The 14,123-nt window shown below is 47.3% G+C and overlaps 1 protein-coding gene across 3 annotated transcripts in view; it reads right to left on the bottom strand.

Annotated features, from left to right (window-relative positions):
* Positions 1–14,123, bottom strand: part of CMTR1 (cap methyltransferase 1) — a 59,803-nt gene that overhangs the window by 2,200 nt on the left and 43,480 nt on the right. For all 3 annotated transcript variants that reach the window (XM_068961096.1, XM_068961098.1, XM_068961097.1), the window contains 9 exons: positions 7,627–7,683; positions 6,807–6,864; positions 6,288–6,356; positions 5,197–5,328; positions 4,200–4,322; positions 3,424–3,515; positions 2,623–2,691; positions 1,281–1,328; positions 359–471 (listed from right to left, as the gene is read on the bottom strand). In XM_068961096.1, coding sequence (XP_068817197.1) covers positions 359–471; positions 1,281–1,328; positions 2,623–2,691; positions 3,424–3,515; positions 4,200–4,322; positions 5,197–5,328; positions 6,288–6,356; positions 6,807–6,864; positions 7,627–7,683 — 761 coding nt within the window. The remainder of the gene's footprint in view (positions 1–358; positions 472–1,280; positions 1,329–2,622; positions 2,692–3,423; positions 3,516–4,199; positions 4,323–5,196; positions 5,329–6,287; positions 6,357–6,806; positions 6,865–7,626; positions 7,684–14,123) is intronic.

Below are 14,123 nucleotides of genomic sequence, written 5' to 3'. Positions count from 1 at the left end.
CTCAGCAGCCCCACCTCCCACCAGGGCTAGCAGAGGGAACAGGGTTCTATCAGCCAGAGGGAAGAAGACTCGAGAGGAGATACAAATGGCCAGGTCTGTCTTTCTGGATCTGCCACTGCCCATGAGGAAGGCCCTTCTCCTGCCATAAGGACACCCTATGTACAAGCTGAGCCCCACTCTCCAGCCCCAGCCCAGCCCCCAGGACCACCAAAGACACAAAAGCTCAGGGAAGACAGTCCCCCTCAACATAAGCCTGGCTCTGCCCACCTCAGTAGGAGGCCCTGCGCTCTGGCCCTGGCAGGGTGTGGGCCAGTCGCCCTGGCTGAGGGAGGGGGTCAGGGAGGGGCTCATCACCCACCATTCACCGTCCTGACGATGTAGAGGCCAGTGGGCACGAAGTGCCGGTCATCCCGCCCTGTGTAGCTGAGCTTTGGTGTGCCACTGGAGCCCTTAATGATCTTCATTTCTAACCTTGATTTTCCCAAGCAGGCGTGCAAACAGGAAGTGTGTGTGTGTGAGAGAGAGAGAGCGAGAGAGTCAGTCCTGACGCTGATCTCTGACTAATGTCAAAACCAGCCAACCACTTGCCTCTTGGCTCAACATAAGAGAGACTGAGGCAGAGACTTGAGTTGCTCCAGGTCACACAGTGGGGTGCTGGGTTTAGAACTCGGCATCTGAACTCCCAACTGAGCAGTGGAGGCAGGGGAATGGCACATGCCTCTGCTATGTTGCTGCTGTTTGCAAGGCGTCAGGGTTATACCAGCTGGGGTGAGATCTGAAACCCCAAGTGCCACGAGGCCTTCAGCTCACCAGCCATGGTCTCAGCGTGGCCACTAAAGAGTTAATTGAGGAGCAGTGAGACCAGGTCTGGCTCCAGTGGGCACACCCAGGAAGAGCCCCCCAGATCCAAGCACCCCGCACAACGGCTGAGAACATGAGGAAGCACTGAGACCCTCCAACCCCCAGGCTCAACCCCTCTCAGCACCAGGGGCTTGGATTTACAGTGTTTCAGGCAGCTTGTGCTCTGCCTCTCGTGGGGACACTCGTAACTGTTACAGCATCAATGAGCCTGTATTTCTGCCTGACTCGCACCCACCCTGCTCCCCTCTGGCTGCCAGGCAGCCATGCAGACAAAGGAGGGGGGGTTAGAGGAGCCGTGGGGCCGCTCAGCGCTGCGCCCCCAACCCATCTCTACAGAAAAGCAGAGGAGGAGTCCTGGACGCTGCCACACGCCCCACCCCAACTCCTCAAATCCTGAGCTCCCTGGCTGAGCCACTCACCTAACAAAAATCTTCTCCATCTCCTCCAGCCGGTACACCTCCTTCACCCTGTGGAGAGAGGTGCAGAGATGATGAGGGCTTCCTGGGACACCTGTCTGGGCAGCAGGGGGAGGCAGGAGGCTGCGCCTGCAGGCCCAGCACCACCAAGGCCACCAAGAACAAGGACCCCAGCCTGGCACTGCCTCCACAGACAAGCTCTAGGGTTCACAGCTGCCAAGCACCCTGGAGCCTGACCCAGGGCAACTGGGAAGCAGAGCCACGGCTGAGGAGGACAGGAGGGAGGGAGAGGAAGGTCTGGAGGCGATGTCCCTGTCAGTGTTACAGCCTCACGTGCCCAGCACCAGAGGCCAGGACACTAAGGGCCAGGCTCTCGTCCAGGTCCGTCTGCATGGATTTTAGGCCTTTGGGTAGCAGACTTCCAAATCGTCCTAACAGGCCTATTTCCGTGACGGGCGAGGAGACCACTCAGGCAGCCCCTCGGCCCTGGGGGCCGCCGAGCATGCCTTTGGACCCACTACTGGGTAAGGTGCCCAGAGACTGAGCAACCAGACCACACACAACAGAGGCAGGGTCCCTGAAGCAGCTTCTCAGTGCCTGGCAGACAGGACCTTTTCAAGCACGGGAAGAAATCACTTAGGCTTTCAGAAGACTTCTATAAAGTGCATTCTTACTACTGGATTTAATTCTAAGTAAATCTGTATTAAAAATAATAATGAAAATTATTTTTTCAGTCTCTAGACACACGAAGCCCCAAAGATAATAACATCAGACCTCAGCCCAGACTGGAAAAGTCTGTTCTCCATCTATCTACTGACTGTTCTCATCCTCCTTGCCTCCCACAGGGTCTGGACCTTTCATATCACCTCACATGGCAACAAACCGTGGCCTTCTTTCCATGCACCAAGGATCCCATTACTTCAAACCACCCTTCTCTTTATCACGTTCAAAAACTCCCATTCCCTCAGCACCCTTTTCTTACCTGAAACAAATGAAAAGGCCAGGATGGATATGCTAATGATACCCAAGCACGGATGTGTGGCTCACAGGTGTGTTAGCGCCCTCAGAAGCGCGTGCATCTGAAATGAGGGCACCTGAACCCCGAGGATGAGTCTCTCCGCTGGAGGCTGGCCCGCTGTGACAGGTGGGACGGGGAGATACTCTGGGGCAAGCAGGCACCTCTCCAGGACCCTCAAGCACATCACTCATCAGGGCGGTCTGACCTCTCACGCTGGCCTGGCCTGGCCTCCACTGAGCCCTCTCTCACCTCACAGGACGGGGGCAGGCACTAACCAGAAAGAAGCAATGGGGAAGGCGGATATGGGGGGAGAGGTGATACGCTCACCTGATGGGATTCATGTCAGGCCGACTGGGCTTAGAAACAGCTTTCACAAATTTCTCAGCAAGCTGAATCCTACAATCCAACGGAGTCTCTCAGAGGCAAGTAAGGGTACCTCTACCAGGACCCCCACCCCCAGAGCATCTTCATGGCACCAGTGGGAGGACACTCCTGAATCTGCAGCAAAGCTGCTCTAAGAGGCGGCACCCGCGTCCCCCTGGAGGCCCCCTCCTGCCCTGTGGTCAGTCACCTCCAGCAGAACTTCAAGGGTCATCTTTATTGTAAACGTCTGCTCCTTCACCCCAAACCACTGATCCCACAATGCACCCAACTCAGATGAGCCAGCTCAGGAGTGATGCCAGCAGCATGGTGGTGTAAGGGTGTTCTGTAACTCCCTTTAAACAACTGATTAGCATCCATCCGTGAACCAGAGTGGGAATTGTGGGACCCAGGTGAACTGACTTAGGTGGAGCCACCAAGCACAGAACACATTCTTCAGAGGAGAAGACCCTCCCTCTCCCCATAAGGTCACCCTCTCGCTCAACCTTAAAGCAAACATCACTCCTGATCTAAACGGCGGCAAAGTGGAGTGTGCTGGTATCTATGAAATCAAGGGTTGTCCCTGGTGAATGAAAGTGCCAACACCAACTTCTCACCCTGCCCTTGGAACCAGCTAGTGGACAGAAGAGGGAAACTAAGGATGTTCTTAAGCAGAGAAGACCTGAGTGAGGAGCCAAGCCACAGAGGCCGCAGCCATAGCATCGCCCCGGCCCACCTCCCCCTCTGCCCCCAGGGCCCCGGTCAGACCGTTGGTTAAAGTGCTGCTCCCGCACGTCACTGCCGTTCAGCACAAGGACATCAAGGATGTGGATCGCACTTATCTTCCGCTGGGCCTTCCCCTAGAAGGACAAGGACAATGCCCACCCCGCCAGGCACTGGCCTGGGGCCCACTCCGCCCAAGGTGGCCTGCTGGCCTCCATTCTACCTAGAGCTGGGGGGAGGTGCTCTGAACACACTTCTCTCACCTCCCTCCCAGTAGATGCTCAGCCCCAGACTGGCCCAGGCTTCTGAGCAGACAAGAGATCTGAGGTGCTGGACCAGCCCCCTTAAATCTCAGACCCAGTGAGACTGCCACCATGGTGCTCTGGGAGGAGCTGGCTTCCCACTCTGCCCCTCTACTCCCACTGACTGTTCTGAAAGTTATGTGTGTGGTGGTAATACCCAAAGCTCAAGGGAAATAAGAAGTTGCTTCCTTCCCAAGGGATCCTCGGTCAGTAACAATATCTAAAAACTACACGGCAGGTTGACTAGGGCCTTTGCTGCCCAGAGATGATTGAGATTTCCTGCACAGAAGGAGACTGTGAGCCTTCCTACCTGAACACGCTGGTTTAAAGCAACTACTGGAGGAGGAGGAATGATCACAAAGCCTTCGTTGGGCCCTGGGCCCTGTCAACAGCCACGTGCAGTGTAAGCCAGTCAACTCGGGATGTGTATGTGGTGGGAGGCAGTGAAGGGCCAAGCCCAGCTGTGTCTCAGGTCCCTAGATGGCAGAGCCACAACACGCAAGCAGAACCACCTCTGACCTCCCCTTTGAGCTCATGGACAATCTCCACAGAGAGCAGAGTATCCCGGGGTAGTTCTGTCTTCAGATCCAGCTTGACCCAGCGGTCTGACTGGCGGCCATCCCACGTGTAGATCTGAGACTTCTATGGGCAGAGAGAAAAGGTTAGGTCAGGCAGAATAGGGACTGAGCGGTGAGAGGCCAGTTCTCAAAAAGGCTCTCAGTTGGTGGCTCCAAGCTGATGGGGCTGGAGATGCTGAGGAGGTCTGGAGAAAGGAGCTGGTGACACTTCATACACGAGGAGGGCAGTGTTGTCCTCCGCTGCCTCGGCGGAAGAGGCGCGCTCTGACTCGGTCCCGCCACCATTCAGGAGGCCTGAGTCCTGATCAGAGGCCCTCAGGAAAGACCCAGCTTGGTCTATGTGTGAAGAGGGCTTAGTGAAAGATCCAGAGAGCAGAGCAGAGAGAGACAGTGAAGAGAGAAAATGAGAAAAGGTAAGAGGACACAGAAGGGAAGCGAGGAAGAAGAGAGAAACTATACAGGAAGAGCAGTCAGAGCGGGGAGAGCGGTGAGGCAGACACAGACCTGCGGAGGCGTTCCCTCACCTCACGTGGGACTCCAAAGGCACCCGAGTAAGGACAGGCGGTGTCTGCGAGACAGGGGAGGCAGGGGTGGGGGCGGTGCTGCAAAGAAACGGCTGCCGGGGCTCGAGCCGCCGAGCCTGCCGACCGTCCTGCTAGCCCGGGAGGCGCCACGTCACCAGGAGGAGGCAGTACTCCCGTCAGCAGTGCACCAAAGTGAACAAGCAAATACGTGAGTAAGCGAAAGAACGAATGACATGGGTAACAGAGGCGGAAAGGAAGGGAAGTTTCAAGAAATACGTTCCCTGGGGTCAAAGCGTCAGCTCCTCAGTGCCAAGCAAACACGCACCAAGTGTGGCAGGCGGCTGTCCAGATTCCCACAGACAGACAGCACGGTTCCACCACTCAAGCCTGGGAGGGAACCAGCTGCAGACTTACCCCCAGGCCGATGAGGAACTTCTGCTCGCTGCCAGACACCATGCAGCGGTAGTCGAGCACTGGGCGGATCTTCTCCAGGGTCTTGGCAGTCAGCAGCGTGGGCTTATAGCTGAAGATGTCAATCTCAGTGCCCTGCAGCCCCAGGGCAGAGAAAACACAGCTGGGTTGGGGAGAGGGACAGGCGCTCAGGACGGGGGCCTGGGGGTTGGGGGCAGAGGTCAGGACAGGCTGGGGGGCGGGGGTGGGCGGGGACAGGAAGCACTTGCTCTGTGAAACATGCCCCCTGTTCTACCTAACCAGGAACAAACTGGGATCTAATTCCATCTGCTTGGAGTGTTCCTTTAGGACCTATTAGAAGAGGCTGGAAAAGCAAAGAACACCGAGTCCCTGAGTACAGATCGATTTACCAGAGCTATAAGGAAATGTCACCAGAATATAAAAGCCTCCCTTTCAATAAAACTGAAAGCAAAGACTTGCAAGCAGTTGATTTGAAAGTAGTTAGGTGATCTCTCCACCTGGTTCAGAAAAGTTTACACATGCTGTTTTTGTGAGGCCATCTTGAACCTCATTCTCCAGTCCCTGACCTGCACAACAGCTCAAGATTTGGGCCAGATTTAAATGAAGCCCAGGGAAAAGCTGGAATTCAGGTGGCAGGAAAACACAGGGCACAATTCCGGAGACCACTCACCAGAAACAGAGCCTAGGTCTGGGCCGCTCCACTGTGGAGCTCTCTGGCAGCCCCTCCTGCCCCTCTGACCAGCTCCCGGCCTAAGATCACCTCACACTTCACGCCTCCCCTGCAGGCACATGGCACCCTAAACTTGCCAGGGAGTAAGAGCCAGTACCACACTTGGGGCAGTGGGAATGCTGATCACAACACATCTCAGGCCAAGAATCTTCAGGCAGCCTGGTGGGCTCTGCGGGAACTCAACACTCTCACCAAAAGTCCCCGCCTGTAGGAGGTCTCAGCCCACCGCTGAACCCCACATGGTACCTGCACAAGCCCCCTGGAGGCCAGGCACCAGGGGTCTCAGTGATACCACCTCTTATCAGGCCTTTCTAACTCTATTTTCACCAGACACCAAGCTTACCTGGATGAGCTCGAAGAACTTAGATTTGGGGTCTGTGGAAGAAGGAGCAACTCGAGCCTGGTCTGGGATCTGAAACAAGAAAGCAAAGAACTTCGGTTTTCAAGTGCACTTTTGATCAGGGTTGTGTGTGAGCCTACACAAAGGCTCAGACTGGGCAAGAAGAAATGGCACCCAAGGAAGCTGGAAAGGGGGGCTGGGGTGGCCAATTCAGTCACTGCTCCCTTTCAGGCCTTGTGGTAACACTCCTTCAAAGGCATTTACCTTTCTCTGGGGCTCTCTGTGGTCAATACTGCTACCCAGGGCCACCAGCAGGAAACAGGCCTGTTCACCCACCACCCTTGTCCTTTGTGACCAGTCTGCGGGGCTAAACTAGGAGTGAAAGAGCCAATGAAGTAACTCCCGACAGTGCTGAGACGTCCAACTCTTGAGTGCTGTGGGGGCTGGCCAGGCTGGGAGTCGGTCCCAGTCTTCTCGAAAGCTGCCCTGCCCTGGAGCAAAACTGGGTGGGGGGACACTCACCCCCCAGAGCCGGAGGCACTCTTTCCGGATCTCTGCCTGCCGAGGCTCGATCAGGGTCCTGGGAAAATGAAGCCAGTAAATGACGGAAACCTCTGTACAAGGAGTGTGCCTCCTGCATGCCCATCAGAACCCCAGGGAGAGGAAGTCGTGTGAATGAACATGTGCATGCCCACATGAGGCCAAGCCGCCCTTACTCAAGGTGCTTGTAACATTCACACGGCTCTGTCTCCGGGAAATGAGCGCACAGGGGCACAGGAAACGAGACGATCTCCTTGTTCAACCACCAAGGGAAGGGAGGAGCCACCCTCCTGACCACCCTGGATGGCAGGGTCCCCAAACACCCTTCTTCCAAGTACCCATCAGAACACACTGGTTGCTTTCTTGACACAGGCCACAGTAAGTCCATCCCGTGGACGTCACCATGCCCGAGAAAGCTGGACGAGCTTCTGCTCACCCCCACCAGAGGTTTTCTTTGACCAGGCCTCCCTCTCCTTGCCTGAACATCACTCTTTATGTCCCCTGAACATCAGATCTTCTACACATGCCCCTCTATATTCTCTGATGCACTGGTAACAATTTTTCCTGTATCCTTTGCCTGGGTCACTCTTATCTGTCCAAAGACAACGTAAAGCTTTGAGGCTGAGGTTCATGCCATATGCTTCTTTGGCATCCTTCACAGAATAAGGTAAAGTATGAGATTTAAAAAGTAGGTATTTTTAAATGTTCATAGAAATGAAGTGAAGAGTTGGGGTTGGGGGGTGGGGAACAAAACAAAGATCTTCCCTTGAAATAGGTGGATTCTGGAAAGGGCAACACTCACGTGTCTTGCACAAAGGCACGGATTTTGGCCAGAGCTTTGATCTGCAGACTACAGTGGCTGGAATTAAAAAAAAAAAAGGATTTTATCTCAGAAGGATTACCAAAAAAGACAGCCTACGGTCATCGGGACAGAGAAGTTTAGCCAGAGCAGTGGGCATCTACGTTTGGGGAAGGGGTAGAGTCAAAAAAGAACCCCTCTGACCATACCCTTAAGGTACAGTTACATGGACCTGATGAAAACTTAGGGTGAAACAGAACTGAGTCAAACCCTCCAGACACTCAGATCCCAAGCCCAGCCAAAAGGAAGGTTCTGATCTCATTCTTAAAAATTTGAGCACTTCCCTGTGGTACAGTGGATAAGAATCCACTGGCCAATGCAGGGGACATGGGTTCGATCCCTGGTCCAGAAATATCCCACATTCCGCAGAGCAGCTAAGACTTTGCGCCACAACCACCGAACCCAAGCTCGAGAGCCTGCAAGTCGCAACTACTGAAACCCATGTGCCTAGAGGCCGTGCTCTGCAACGAGATGCCGCTGCAATGAGAAGCCCGAGCACCTCAACAAAGAGTAGCCCCCTCTCACCACAACTAGAGAAAGCACGCTAGCAGCAACAAAGACCCAGAGCAACCAAATAAATTAAAAAAAAAACAAAACTGAAAGCCGTAGTGAAATGATTTTTTGGGCTGCGTTGTGCAGTTTGTAGGATCTTAGTTCCTCAAGCAGGGATCCCCAAACCTGCAGCCTTTCAATTAGAGTCCTCACCACGGGACCACCAGGAATTCCCTGACCTGATTCTAAATGGAGCAGCAACACAGAGCAGACTCAGTTCAAGTACACACTAAACTGACTCACCTGCGCTAAGAGCCACCCTTACTGCTTAGCCGCCACGACTCTTAGAGACAAATTTTTCATTTAAAAAGTGAGACATGATAAAGCAAGAAAATGTGACCCACTGACAAGAGAGGGAAAACAGTCCAACAGAACAAGACCAAGAGATGATCCAAATGTTGAAATTATCAGACAAGACCTTTAAAATAACTGAAACATATGTTAAAGGATCTAGTGAAAAAGGTATAATATACTTAAAAAGATGGAAAAATACTGGCAGAGATATATAAAAACTGTTTTTCAAAAGCAAAAATTCTAGAAATGAAAAATATATTAGAGATAAATGGTATTATTTAGCTGATTTACAGAAGTATAGTTGATTTACAATGTTAGTTGCAGGTATACAACATAGTAAATCAAATTTTTATATATTATACTCTATTTAAAGTTATTATAAAATACTGGCTATATATCCCTGTAGCTTATATATTTTACACATAGTAGTCTGTACCTCTTAATCCCCTATCTTGCCCCTCCCATCCTCCCTCTCCCTACTGGTAACCCAATAGTTTGTTCTCTATCAGTCACTTTCTGTTTTATTATTTATTTTTTTGATTCCACATATAAATGATAACTTATCTGTCTGACTGATTTCACTAAGTTCCACTGCTCGAGGTCCATCCATATTGTGGCAAATAGCAGAATTTCATTCTTTTTTTTTAATGACTGTGATATTTCAGTTTGTGTGGACCCATCAACAGTGTACTAGGGTTTCCTTTTCTCCACTTCCTCATCAACATTTGTTATCTGTAGACTCTGATGATGGCCATTCTGACAGGTGCAAGGTGATCACATTTAATTTGCATTCTGATTATTAGTGATGTTGAGCATTTTTTCATATACCTGTTGGCCATCTATATGTCTTCCTTGGAAAAATGTCTATTTGAGTCTTCTGCCCATTTTTAATTGGGTTGTTTTTTAATTGCTATTGAATTATATGAATTATTTATATATTTTGCATATTAACCCTTTATCAGTCTTAACATTTGCAAATATTTCCTCCCATTCAATAGGCTGTCTTTTCATTTGGTTGGTTTCCTTTGCTGTGCAAAAGTTTTTAACTTTAATTAGGTCTCATTTCTCTATTTTTGCTTTCTTTGCCTTAGGGCCTGATCCCTCCACTCTAAAATCTCTACTCTTTATGTCAGAGTATTCTGCCCTTGTTTTCTTCTAGATTTATGGTTTATGGTCTTAAATGTAGGTCTTTAATCCATTTTGAGTTTATTTTGGTATATGGCGTGAGAAAATGTTTTAATTTCATTCTTTTACATGTAGCTCACCAGTTTTTCCAGCATCACTGTCACAGAGACACAAAGACACAGAGACCGTTTTTTCTCCAATGTATATTCTTGCCTCCTGTGTCATAGACTAACTGACAAAATATAAAGGGAAAATCTTGAAAGCAGTCAGAGGAAAAAGGACACATGACACACTGACAAAGTTTATCCCCACGGCTAGTTTATCACTATGACTAGTCTATCCCCATGGCTAGTTTATCACTATGACTAGTTTGTGAGTTTTTAATCATGAGTAGATGTTTAATTTTGTTGAATATTCTTTCTGGATCTATCAAAATTATTATATTATTTTTCCTCTTTATTCCTTTAATACAGTGAAGTACAAAAAATGGTTTTCAAAAGGTACACAAATCTTGCATTTTTAGATAAACTCCAGTTGATCATGAGCATTACTCTTACACATTGCCAGATGTGATTTACTAATTTTTAAACAGTTTCCTTTACGTTTTTGGCTGTGTGGGTCTTTGCTGCTGTGCAGGCTTCTGTCTAGCTCCGGAGAGCAGGGGCTGCCCTCCAGTTGCGGCTCCCGGGCTCTAGCACACAGGCTCTAGACTGGGGGTGCACCTCCTTGGTTGCTCCATGGCTTGTGGGCTCTTCCTGGATCAGGGATCAAACCCATGTCTCCTCCAGTGGCAGGTGGATTCTTTACCACTGAGCCACCAAGGGAGGATTTTTCTGTATAGGCTCATGAGGGGTATTAATCTATAAATGTGTAATCTTTAGAATTTTGGTGAGATGGTTGGATGGCATCCAAACTCAGTGGACATAGTTTGAGCAAACTCTGGGAGATAATGCAGGACAAGAAAGCCACAGAATCAGACATGACTGAGCAACTGAACAACCACAAATATATATATTTAAATGCTATAAATTTCCCTTTATTAATCTTTTTAATTCCTTTAGGTGTATATGTAAATAAAGGACTATATATATTTATCTATTCATCTGTCAATGGACATTAAAAGACATTCAAATTGGAAAGGAAAGCAAAAAATTATTTACTTGCAGAAGATATGGTTATATACGTAAAAAATCTTAAGGAATCTACCAAGCTACTAGAACTAATAAGTAAATGAAGCATTCACACAAAATATGTAATCAATATACAAAACTCTACTGTATTTCCATACACTAGTAATGAACAATTAGAAAATAAAAATTTTAAAACACCATTTACATACCCATAAAATTCTTACAAATAAATTTAACAAAAGATGTGTAACATCATTATACTGAAAACTATAAAACTGCTGAAAGACTAAAGAACCTAAATAAAACTTCTAGGTGAAACTTCCGACTGATACTCTAGTCAGAATATTTTCATTACTTTAGTACAGTGAAAGTTTTTTAGACAAGAATCACCAACAAAAATAAAAAATTGATAAATTGGATTTCAACATCAAAATTTAAAACTTCTTGGCAATCAAATTGAAAAGGAATAAGTAAAATTATCTCAGTTTGCAGATGACATCTGTTATGCAAAAAACTCTGAAGATTCCACAAAAAAAAGTTATAATAATCAGTCACATTTCTACACACTAACAACAAACAATCTGGAAATGAAGTTAACTACTCCATCTACAACAGCATCAAAAAGAATAAAATACTGAGGAATAAATTAAATCAAGAAGTGAAAGATTTGTACACTGAAAGCTGTGTAACCCTGCTGAAGAAAATGAAAGATGGATAAATAAATGGAAGGGCATGCTGTGCTCACGGACTGGAACACTTAATGTTGTTAACAGGACAACACTACCCAAAGCGATCTGCAGATTCGATGCAATCTCTACCAAAATCCCAGGGGCAGTTTTTGCAGAAATAGAAAAACTCATCCTAAAAATCATATGGAAACTCAGGGGACCCCAAATAGCCAAAACAATACTGCAAATGAAGAACAAAGCTGGGGGCTCATATATCCTCAGTTCAAAAACACTTACTACAACACTACAGTAAAAAAGTATGGTACTGGCATCAAGACCAATGGAACAGAATAGAGAGCTCGGAAATAAACCCTCACATGTATGATCAAATGATTTTCAAAAAGAGTGCCAAGATCATTCCATGGGGAATGCATATAGATAGTCTTCAACAACTAATGTTGGGAAAACTCAATATCCACATGCAAAAGAATACAGTTAGACACTTACTTCACGTTACCTACAAAAATCAATTCAAAATGGATCAAAGACCTAAACATAAGAAATAAAACTCTAAAACTTTTCTTTCTCTCAAAAGAAAACACGGAGAAAAGCTTCACGACACTGGATTTAGCGATGGATTTCTTGAATGACACCAGAAGCACAGGCAATAAAAGAAAAAACAGATAAACTGGACTATATCAAAATATAAAACTTCTGTGCAAACGGCATAATCAGTACAGTAAAAAACAAAAACAAAACCCCACAGAATACAAGAAAATATTTTTGAATCATACATCTGATTAAGAGATTAATACCCAGAATGTATTAAGAATTTCTATAACTAAACAACAAAAATCAAGCAAATCAATTTAACAGTGGGCAAAGGGAGGTCTGTCAAGATGGCACAGTAAAACCCGGAGCTCACCTCTTCACATGGGACACCAAAATTACAGCACAGGAACCTGGAATGTCAGGTCCATGAATCAAGGCAAATTGGAAGTGGTCAAACAGGAGATGTCAAGAGTGAATGTCAACATTTTAGGAATCAGCGACTAAAATAGACTGGAATGGGTGAATTTAATTCAGATGACCATTATATCTGCTACTGTGGGCAGGAATCCCTTAGAAGAAATGGAGTGGCCATCATAGTCAACAAACGAGTTCGAAATGCAGTACTTGGATTCAATCTCAAAAGTGAAAGAATGATCTCTGTTCATTTCCAAGGCAAACCATTCAATAACACGGTGATCCAAGCCTATGCCCCAACCAGTAATGCTGAAGAAACTGAAATTGAATGGTTCTATGAAGATCTACAAGACCTTCTAGAACTAACACCAAAAAAAGATGTCCTTTTCATTATAGGGGACTGGAATGCAAAAGTAGGAAGTCAAGAAACACCTGGAGTAACAGGCAAATTTGGCCTTGGAAGTACAAAATGAAGCAGGGCAAAGGCTCATAGAGTTTTGCCAAGAGAACGCACTGGTCACAGCAAACACCCTCTTCCAACAACACAAGAGAAGACTCTACACATCGACATCACCAGATGGTCAACACCGAAATCAGATGGATTATATTCTTTGCATCCAAAGACGGAGCAGCTCTATACACAGTCAGCAAAAACAAGACTGGGAGCTGACTGTGGCTCAGATCATGAACTCCTTATTGCCAAATTCAGACTTAAATTGAAGAAAGTAGGGAAAGCCACTAGACTATTCAGGTATTACTTAAATCAAATCCCTTATGATTATACAGTAGAAGTGAGAAATAGATTTAAGGGACTAGATCTGATAGAGTGCCTGATGAACTAAGGATGGAGGTTCGTGACATTGTACAGGAGACAGGGATCAAGACCATCCCCATGGAAAAGAAATGCAAAAAAGCAAAATGGCTGTCTGAGGAGGCTTTACAAATAGCTGTCATAAGAAGAGAAGCAAAAAGCAAAAGAGAAAAGGAAAGATACCCATTTGAATGCAGAGTTCCACACAATAGCAAGGAGAGATAAGAAAGCCTGCCTCAGTGATCAATGCAAAGAAATAGAGAAAAACAATCGAATGGGCAAGACTAGAGATCTCTTCAAGAAAATCAGAGATACCAAGGGAACATTTCATGCAAAGATGGGCTCAATAAAGGGACAGAAATGGTATGGACCTAACAGAAGCAGAAGATATTAAGAAGAGGTGGCAAGAATACACAGAACTGTACAAAAAAGATCGTCATGACCCAGATAATCACGATGGTGTGATGGCTCACCTAGAGCCAGACATCTTGGAATGTGAAGTCAAGTGGACCTTAGGAAGCATCACTACAAACAAAGCTAGTGGAGGTGATGGAATTCCAGTTGAGCTGTTTCAAATCCTAAAAGATGATGCTGTGAAAGTGCTGCACTCAATATGCCAGCAAATTTGGAAAACTCAGCAGTGGCCACAGGACTGGAAAAGGTCAGTTTTCATTCCAATCTCAAAGAAGGGCAATGCCAAAGAATGCTCAAACTACTGCACAATTGCAGTCATCTCACACACTAGTAAAGTAATGGTCAAAATTCTCCAAGCCAGCCTTCAGCAATACGTGAACCATGAACTTCCAGATGTTCAAGCTGGTTTCAGAAAAGGCAGAGGAACCAGAGATCAAATTGCCAACATCCGCTGGATCATCAAAAAAGCAAGAGAGTTCC

The sequence above is a fragment of the Capricornis sumatraensis genome, chromosome 22 (genome assembly GCF_032405125.1).
Source record: "Capricornis sumatraensis isolate serow.1 chromosome 22, serow.2, whole genome shotgun sequence".
Lineage (NCBI taxonomy): Eukaryota > Metazoa > Chordata > Mammalia > Artiodactyla > Bovidae > Capricornis > Capricornis sumatraensis.
The sequence above is the reverse complement of the archived record's forward strand: the minus strand, read 5'-3'. Positions and strand labels throughout refer to the sequence as shown.